At 37.1% G+C, this 10011-nt stretch overlaps 1 protein-coding gene and 1 long non-coding RNA gene across 2 annotated transcripts; both read left to right on the plus strand.

Annotated features, from left to right (window-relative positions):
* Window positions 1-2102: 2102 nt before the first annotated feature.
* LOC139954631 (uncharacterized) lies at window positions 2103-9056 on the plus strand. The gene is made up of 3 exons (XR_011788142.1): window positions 2103-2434; window positions 7211-7962; window positions 8399-9056. It is a non-coding gene; the product is annotated as an uncharacterized lncRNA (long non-coding RNA).
* On the plus strand, window positions 9057-9746 carry LOC139954746 (leucine-rich repeat-containing protein 51-like). Its single transcript, XM_071954666.1, has one exon. The coding sequence runs from the start codon at window positions 9057-9059 to the stop codon at window positions 9744-9746; it is 690 nt and encodes a 229-aa protein (XP_071810767.1).
* Window positions 9747-10011: the final 265 nt, after the last annotated feature.

The following is a 10011-nucleotide window of genomic DNA, read 5'->3' on the forward strand; positions in this document are numbered from 1 at the left end:
TTTCTAGAGAATATATACCAAATTTTCTGGGTATTTAACAATAGTTTCATTTGATTAAAAATGTGTTCAGATAAAAAGGAAACTTTATCGGAAATTTTCGAAAACTTCCGTTCAATTATCTCACATCTGCCATGGTACTATTTCTGGGTCTGAAATATGACAAAGCTTGTTAGGTATTTGCGAAGTATTGCACAATTTTGCATCTCAGCCCCCATAACTAACCAAAAGGAAATTTGATCGGATGTCTTGAAAAAAAAGTCTCCCATGTCTGGTAATATTTCATGAACTGAAATATGACTAATTCCAAATCAAGTTTGGCAAACTATAGCATCAGTTTGCCTCTGAGTATACCTATACTTAACGAAATTAACCAATAGGAGAGGGGATACCCCTCCCCTCTGACCCCTCCCCAGGACACAGATCAATAGTAACCACCCACCCCCCCCCCCCCCCCGCCTTCACGAATTCCTGGATCCTCCGCTGCAGTATCCTGTTCTGTATCTTAAAACCTGACATAATAAAAAGCGAAAGGAAAACCAAGGGCGAAGGAAAATATGTACATGTATGTACTTATTTTGCCTTGCTATGTGTGATAGCGATGCAACAACATCGCATGTTTGAAATACTCGCAGAAATAGGTCATGCATCGTCAAACACAAACTGAAAAAAAAAAATACTGATAGCAAAACAGACGAAATCGATATTTGTCTAATACCAAGTATGATAACACAACAAGTATAGGAACACGATGCAAACAAGATAATATAGGTAAATGTATCGACTTTTACTTGGCACCCATATTGTAACATAATTAGTGTTGGCCCATTTACAGTGATGACGTCACTTTGGGTTTAAAGGGATCCTATATGTAGCTTGTAAAAAAAAACATATGACTTCCTTGGGTTATATTTACGAAAATTAATGTTTGGAAGAATAAAATTGTTTTAGCTTTTTAACTGAAAATGTGATCAGGAAGATGGATAGGATGTACACAAATTGATGAATAAGAATATAGCTTAATCTGAATTTTGGGAATCTGTATTTTTATCGTATGAAACGTGGGGGGTGGGGGGTGGGGGGTGGTGGGGTGATCCCAGTTACGCGGTATGTAGGGTACCGTGGAGTCTGACTGGCGCCTCCAGTAGACAAATGGCAACATAAGGACTGCTACCAACCTGGCAAGAGCTGGATAACTCGGTTGATTAATAATAATAATAATATTTGCTTTTTATATAGCGCTTTATACCAGCGATAGGTCTCAAAGCGCTTTACAGACGTTATATTACAGCACAAGACGTAAAAACCTGGGTACTGGGTCGATGGACCACTGAGAGGCTGATACAGTGAGGTCGTCAGACATTTTGGAGTATGGTCGTGGGGGGGGGGATTGCAAAATGAGAACAAAATATTTGGGGGGGGATAGGGGGACACAGAATGAGGGTAATGTTAACTGGCATAGGAACCATGATCAGTGTGGGTCCAGGAGTGTGTCAAACTGCCAGGGGGGGTTGGGGGAGGGGGACGTTACTTGAAGCTTTGTATTTTTTCTAGATAATGTATCAGCTTAAAATCAGCAGAATTTTGTAGGAAGACGTACTAAGCAAATTATAGTAGTCAAAAGGTTGTGTATTTTCCTGCCTATGTTTTTTTCTTTTTACATAGCAAATTTCATTTGGGAGAGGGGCACCAGGATGGCAACAAACACTTGTGGGGCACGTGCCCCGTACCCCCTCCTCCCTCTTGACGATGCCACTGGTCTGAAACGTTGATGGACTGAGAAGTTGGGAGGCTTGGAAGCATGGATGATGTTGAGGCTGATGATATTGTGATGTTGTGTGGTTGGAAACTGAAAGGCAGCTGAGCAGATTGGAGGGGTGGGGGTGGGGTATAATAGGTCCGGAGGGCGAGGAGGCTGGTAGGTTGTGCACCCAATAAACTGAGAACTCTAGAAGCTATTAGGTTGTGAAGACTACAGGAGCACATGTGATACTAAGACATTGAAACGATGAGAGATTGAGAGGCTGAGAAGGCGACAAATCTTGATAGCCCGATACTCACTCTTTAAGGATGAATACATATGACAGCCTAAAGAGGATGGTTAATGTCCTCTCAGTGCCAAATGTGAGCAAATACGATCACTACCCTACAATAACGCGTAAAAAGGTGCCTGCCTATCCTTTGTTGATTGGTAAATATTGATAGATGAGCTTTACGCAAGACCAAGAGTTTGTACAAGGAAGAGAAATAAACATAGCTGAGATGAAGGGTTAATGATGATACACAGATATGTCGATTGTGTGTTTCTTCGCTAACTGTCATGGATACCAGGTACACGCTAAACTATATTGTTGTTAAGGGTATAGTTCTAAGGAAAACCAGCTTCTGAAGAAGGTATTTATGGAGAAGAGTTGCTAACTGGAAAGTTATCACGAAGGTAGGTTGTTTATCAATTTTCATAATCGTTATTCATTTCATGCAGTCTGATATTTGTATTTTAATTTATTATGCTTGCATTCATTTTAGTATAATTCCTTTTCTATATTACAACTGGTTGAATGTGTTACGTACTAAAGGCCTATATGCATTGTTTACTTTTTAACACGGAAGTAAGAAGAAAAAGAATAAAAGTGTAAATATTTTGCGGTTTGTGCTGATTTTGACTTATTTGTATACAATCTGTTATCTATTATATTTCTTTTACCAACTTGGTTTACTTTTTAATCTTTATTAGATCTGGAAGAGTCCTTTAACGTATGCATTGTTTATTTTAAACAAAGAGCACAACCATATGGATTTTGTTTATTTCATTTAAAGTACCTTTCTGTGTTGAGTTGGACTTATTCGTATACAATTTGACAATACATTCCAATACTAATGTATGCGGATCGTTTTCTTCATCATACGGCAACTTGAAGCTAATTCATTGCTAAAAATGGACCATGAAAAAAGAGGAATTTTACAAATTGAAAATTATCCAATTGAATGTTTGAATTTGAATAGCAGTAAAATCAAAGACATGTGTAAGTGAATTACAACAGTTTTAAACCGACTGGATTTATAAAGTAGTCGCTCATTACAGAATGAAGTTTGGCGACAAGATTAATTTTGACTATAGTCGTAGAACTGCTATCAGGTCGCGCTTGTATATATTCTATACCACTTTTAATTCCGGAGAAATGAACCCTTTAAACGTCTGATGTTAAAAGTGGCTGACCTACTGAGACTAACACAGAGACCATTATAGACCTAACTAACAGGAATTTGTATCATGTTTACAATATATCACATATTAGCCAGGAATATTTGGTATTTAATGTGACCTGTATGGTTCTATATTGTTCATATTATGTTAAAAGACCACCGAGGGGATGACGTCATCATCATAGAAATCTTACTAAGGAGCATTCAAGAGATTTAGCATAGTTTTAAGTCCCAATGTGTGTTTGCCAACTTCGTCACATACTCTGGATCCACCCACCCGCTGTCATTCAAACATAAGGAATGCTAAGTATAGCGAGCTTTATATTTAAGTATGTTGATATGAAGACCTATAGTATAGTCTTATTATACGATCCGATCGTAGAAATTAAATAACACACCTCAAAAACAAATTTCGTAAACAAATATCAATATTTGAACGTATTGCCTGCAGTATATAAGCTTGAAAGATGACCGTTTAATGATCTACTGCGTGTACTATATATATTGATGGTGGTTTGCATGTAGATTGATAATTGTCAATACCGGGTCAAACGGATCATCTTTATAGGAATAAAATAACCCTATTGTGACCCACAATGTAAATACTTCAAAGAGTAAATATATAGTCGAAAGATGGATTATACTCTCTAAAAAATGTTGGGACAAATATTTTACCAATCATTGAGTACGTATGTGTATCCAACCAGCTTTGGGTATTGCTTCATCCCCTCCCCCAGCCCCAGCCCCAGCCCTAGCCCCCTGTGGGCGTTCGTGCAACCAGATTTTGCAAGAAAGAACTTCTCAACAGTGCCATTTTTCATAAATGAGAAGTTTCCCTTTCCATGTTATGTTTTAGTTTTCATGAAAAGTGTCCTCTGTTTTATTCCAAAACTGCTCTGTTGATAAAAATTAAACAAAGAAAAGAGTAAGGCCAAAATACTTTAAAACATTACCGTATTGCTGGAAGAAAGCATTGAAATCAGTCTATATTATTATTATTATATATATATATATATATATATATATATATATATATATATATATATATATATATATTGTTTTTTTGTCTTTTTGGCAAGATTAAAATTCTGTCTAAAGGTCATCCCAAACTAGAATACTCTTTGTGTATACCGTTTGCATGCAGATACGCCTCCGTTCAGCCATCAGCTTTCTTTAGCCGCTATAATCAACAACAAAATTATCAGCATGCGTCGGGTATAGTTCAAAATAGCCTATAATAGTAGGATCGTAATTACAAAATTTCACGTGCCTCTCCAAGCCTTGTTTACTTTTGCAATCAGAGATCACTCTATACCAAGCGACCCTCTGACAATGTTTACTCGATTCTGACATATTTATCTTGACATCTGACCATTATGCTAAATTATAGCATGCTGGATGCTGAAGGAATAGAAAAACGCGCAAAATCCTGAAACACGGATTCGAATGATCTAGACTATATATGTTTCTCTTGTAAATTAACATGAGCAACTAAAAACTTTAATGCATTAATTTTCTTTACTGAGATTATGATAGGATGGAAATCGTCTTCAGACGTATACATCTTTCATTCCCAAGTATTAAAACAATTTAATTATTTTGGGGAATATTCGCCATCATTGTATCATTGATTTCTTTCCTTAGATTTGAAATGGTATTTAAGTGATATTATCGACGAAATTGCCAACGAATTTAATGAAAAGAAGGTTGTAACCATTGGTTACGCCGCCGTGTCCATGAAATCGGGCAACTGTTACCTTGGTTACACATTGTTTTTCGCATTCTTTTGCTGAGCAGCTAAACAGCTGAGGGAGAGGAAATATTCCCGAGAGACCTTCTCTGTGTTTGGTTTCTCCGAGGAGTTGCCATAAACAACAGCTCTGGTTTACTCACATTGTGGTTTCATTGAGTTTGTATTTGTATCAATAAATGAAGAAGTATGTCGCTAACAATTAACTATCGCTTATAATATCGTTGTTATATTTCCTAATTCCAATTACGTGAAATTTTGCTCGCTGGATGTAGGGACTTGGTGATGTCAAGGGGGAGTGGGGGGGGGGGGGGAGAGGGAAGGCGGAGTAGTGGGTCGGAAGAGTGTGGCGTGAAGTGAAGGATGGAGTGATGAGGTGTTTAACGGTTGTTCAAACTCTGAACAGACGGATCGTTTTGGTGATAATAAGAAGCCCTAGCAACCCATTTATTTGAGGGTGGGGTGGGGGTTGACCAAGAAAGCTTATTAGGAGAAGATTCAGTATTAGCAACAACATTCTTTTGCCTCTGTGAAAAGATTGAATTAGTATAGAGATGAAGGTTAACTTACGTCATCAGCGAGATTATTGATGTTTTAAATGGTATTGTAAAGCGCATTTGATCTACTCTTGATTTCAAGCACGTTGCTTACAGCGTTATATATTCGATGTTGATTTAATTCTAAACTTGATGAACACTGCAGGATGTTTATATATTCATAAGTCACTTTCAGTTTTAAGTATTATGAACAACAAAGTTAAAAATTAAGAAAACAAAATTCTCGTTGGCAGGATTAATGAAAGTGTCTGGTTGGCAAAAAAAAAATTGTATTTGTTGTAGGGCTGATCAGTTATTCCATATACAGACTAAGTCTTTATGTCAGCCTTACAAAAATTGTTTGTTATTGTCTGACGTCACGTGATAGAGATGATTTGATTGGTTGACTTTAAAATGGGAATAAGAAAGGTGTGGTGTGCATGCATAATTGTTTGGGCCAACATAATTGTCATTTTTTTACGAAAAGGTTAATTACTTGTTAATTAGGGTTCGCCGAGAATACTTCTATCACTATGATCGCAAGTTGCTGATATGTAAATGAATATAAGTGACAATGGAATGCCAACAATTCCAGATAAACGCAATATGGACCTTTATTTTAGGTACGAGCAAATCGGAAGGGAATCGAATCCTAGAGATTACATAACCATATACGAAATAAATTATATTCGAAATACAACAGACTCTTTCGCAAATATTTCAAGGTTATATACAAGCGAAATCATCTTTGGAGATGATCAGTTCAGCAGTCAAATATGCTAGATAAAATCAAATTATGGTCAGTCATGTTCATCCATGTGCAAACTTCCAAGAAAAAGCATTTACAACCTTGTGGAAATATTTCCGCCCCCTCCCTCTCCCCCATCAGTGATACTTTAAATCATTTAATTTAACATCCCTCCGACAATTTCGTGAAATACTTTGTAGCATTAAAATCCTCTCTCTCTCAATAAAGTCAATACATACCTCAGTTGATTTGGTCTCTCTTTTTTTTCAACGAAAGTAGCTAAAATTTGGAAACAACAGAGGACCTTTGAACTATACGAATTGTTCAGGGACATATTAGCAGTTCTGTTTGGGACGCCGATTGGGTATGAATGGTGTATCGGAATCTGTTACACTATATACCGAACATTTTCCGGGATAAAAACATTCGATCGTTGCGCACCTGTGAAGGGAGACATGCTTCTGGAATTCATATCCGTTTATATGTTAACTCTTTTTCATAACAGATCTGCTCTCCCGGTTATTGTTGTTTGCTTGTTTCAGTGAGTTTACTGAATTACTTTCATGTCAGGAAAACTATAGCAAAATTGTTTTGACCTCTTTTTGTTTTTTAAAAAGACATAACGTAGATAGTCTGTTGTAAACGCATATGTGACAAAGCCGAAGTGAGTCTATATGTCTGTTCAGAGTAATACACCCCGTCGGTGCAAAAACATGTTTTCTGTTCTATGTTTGTTTTGTCTGTTCCATCTTTTTGCAATGGATGTTTTCTTTTCATGTTAGAAAAAGTCAGGATCGCTGTGAACGTATACCTAACCTGTAGTGACCGCACTACGATACTCCGATAATTAATTCACTTATTATCAAATTATAATTTTCCCCGATTATATCTATGTAAACAATGTTTGTTCTGTTTGTACGGTTTCCTTTTTTTTCTTAATTAATATGCCGATCTTTCATTCTCTTTTCTTTACAGAATGAGACTTGTCTGGAAATGCGGCAATAGTTATAAGGACCAATGAGATCAGCGAGGTGATCTGTCTGCCACATAGCATCACGATAAAGAGTTAACCTTCATTTTCATGGACCATAATACAAGGGCAGAATCCCTTGAACTCGATACACTACGATATACCAACTTGGAATGGAAGTATTAACCCTAAATATGCTTCTCAGTCAAAATCAACGAGATATCTGATCGCAAACGGATCAAAAGAAAAACGTCATTCTTTCATAAGAAAAATAATCGAAGTTTTAGGTTAATAAATTTAGTGTTACTGTTACTGTTCGCTCTTCTTTTGAAAGAAAGATTAACTTCTGCGGAATTAATACAATAATTATCCACCGCGAAAGTTATAAACAGTGGAGATTTTATATTGAGACTGCGTATGTGTCTGTGCTGATGTATAGAAGTAGATCTTTCGAAAGGAGGTTTCATTACGTATACATGTTTGTGGAATACCAACAACGCATTGTGGGATTGTCATCTCTACCTTCAACGGTTACAGGTGATAGCATCAAGTGTTAAGAAACTTATCAGGTTATATGTTATAGTCACGTCGTGAAAGTTAACTTTTGCTGGTTTTGAAACTTGAAATCAGTAGTATCAAGGTGTTTTCAAACACTCTTAGGCCTCATTTGAAAACCGCGTTGAAACCATTCAATCCCTAAGAGTATATAGACTACTTGTACTACCTTATAACACTTGTCTGTTGTCAAGTGATATAGGTTACCAAAGCCATTGCGAGTACATAACCTACTCGTACTATCCTATTACACTTGTCTGTTGTCAAGTGATATAGGTTACCAAAGCCATTGCGAGTACATAACCTACTCGTACTATCCTATTACACTTGTCTGTTGTCAAGTGATATAGGTTACCAAAGCCATTGCGAGTACATAACCTACTCGTACTATCCTATTACACTTGTTTGTTGTCAAGTGATATAAGCTACTAAAGCCACAGAGAGTAGTCTTCTTGTACTATCCTATAACACTTGTCTGTTGTCAAGTGATATAGGTTACCAAAGCCATTGCGAGTACATAACCTACTCGTACTATCCTATTACACTTGTTTGTTGTCAAGTGATATAAGCTACTAAAGCCACAGAGAGTAGTCTTCTTGTACTATCCTATAACACTTGTCTGTTGTCAAGTGATATAGGTTACTAAAGCCATATTGCGAGTACATAGCCTACTCGTACTATCCTATTACACTTGTATGTTGTCAAGTGATATAGGCTACTAAAGCCACGGAGAGTAGCCTTCTTGTACTATCCTATAACACTTGTCTGTTGTCAAGTGATATAGGCTACTAAAGCCATTGCGAGTACATAGCCTACTCGTACTATCCTATTACACTTGTATGTTGTCAAGTGATATAGGCTACTAAAGCCACGGAGAGTAGCCTTCTTGTACTATCCTATAACACTTGTCTGTTGTCAAGTGATATAGGCTACTAAAGCCATTGCGAGTACATAGCCTACTCGTACTATCCTATTACACTTGTATGTTGTCAAGTGATATAGGCTACTAAAGCCACGGAGAGTAGCCTTCTTGTACTATCCTATAACACTTGTCTGTTTTCAAGTGATATAGGCTACTAAAGCCACTGAGAGTATAGTATATCACTAGGCTATATTATTACACTTATTCTTCTCTCAAGAAACACTGTATACTAAAACCTCCCCCTGAGAATAAAGTTTGAACTGCTTTATTACAACGTGAGGAATTAACCAGCGATGGATGTCGACTTATTTTAGGAATTTCGTTCATGAATTGCAAGACCGTTTTTAGTATCCTGAGAAGAAAAAAAAAGCAGCATGACGTCGTTTTATAATCAGCTGCCACGGTTTCCAGAGGACGATGATTTCAAAGATGGGAAAAAGAAAAAGCAGAAGCGAGTTGCTGTCACGTTCAACACAGAATTCCCGTATCCAGCTCCTCCTATCGATTTCTCGTTTCGTAATCTCAGCTCTTTCGAAGGAAATGTTCCGGATTTAGACGAAGAACCACGAAGACATCCGACTAAGATTATTTGTAGAACTAACCAAGGCAAATATGAAAGTACCGCTTTAAAACTTTGTAACAATCTGTTCGAAAAATGGAAAGGATTTGACAGTTTCATTGCCAAACTATTGCATCATCCCGAAGCTCTGTATTGGTTAGATCTCAGCTTCAATTTCATGTATACTATCGACAGCGAAATTCTGAAATTTCCGCAGCTGAAAATTCTTTATCTCCATGGCAACGCAATTCAGACATTATCGGAAGTCGACAAACTGAGCCACTTGAGTCAATTGCAGAGCCTAACGCTACATGGTAACGCTTTGGATGAGGAAAAAGGATATAGGTTGTACGTGATAAAGAAAGTTCCCAACTTAAGAGCGCTGGATTTTAGCCGTGTAACCAAATCGGAGATCACAAGCGCGCAAAACTTTACCGTCAGCTTAATGTTGAACGGTACTAGGAGAGGTAAGCAGAAACGAAAAACTAGAAGCGCTGACCTGTGAAGAAGAATTATTAAACTAGGAGAGTTGATTTTGGCAGTTGAAATGTGCGGTACATGCATGTGCTTCATGGGTGACATTACAAAATGGTGTTTCACATTTTGAAGGATATTCAAAAGTTTCATAAAGTGGTTTTAACCTAATGTTATATATACATGATTTTGACTTTTCTGAGATGAATTTTGATTCTGAGATATGTTAAATAGACAATAAAATGCTCTAAGTGGGGAGGAGGGGGGGGGGGGAGGGGTATATTGTGGAAAAAAGT

This window comes from Apostichopus japonicus, chromosome 17, assembly GCF_037975245.1.
Source record: "Apostichopus japonicus isolate 1M-3 chromosome 17, ASM3797524v1, whole genome shotgun sequence".
NCBI classification, from domain to species: domain Eukaryota; kingdom Metazoa; phylum Echinodermata; class Holothuroidea; order Aspidochirotida; family Stichopodidae; genus Apostichopus; species Apostichopus japonicus.

What these genes read in the sequence shown, in the direction of transcription:
- LOC139954746 (XM_071954666.1), top strand. Translation starts at nt 9,057, where the DNA reads ATGACGTCGTTTTATAATCAGCTGCCACGGTTTCCAGAGGACGATGAT.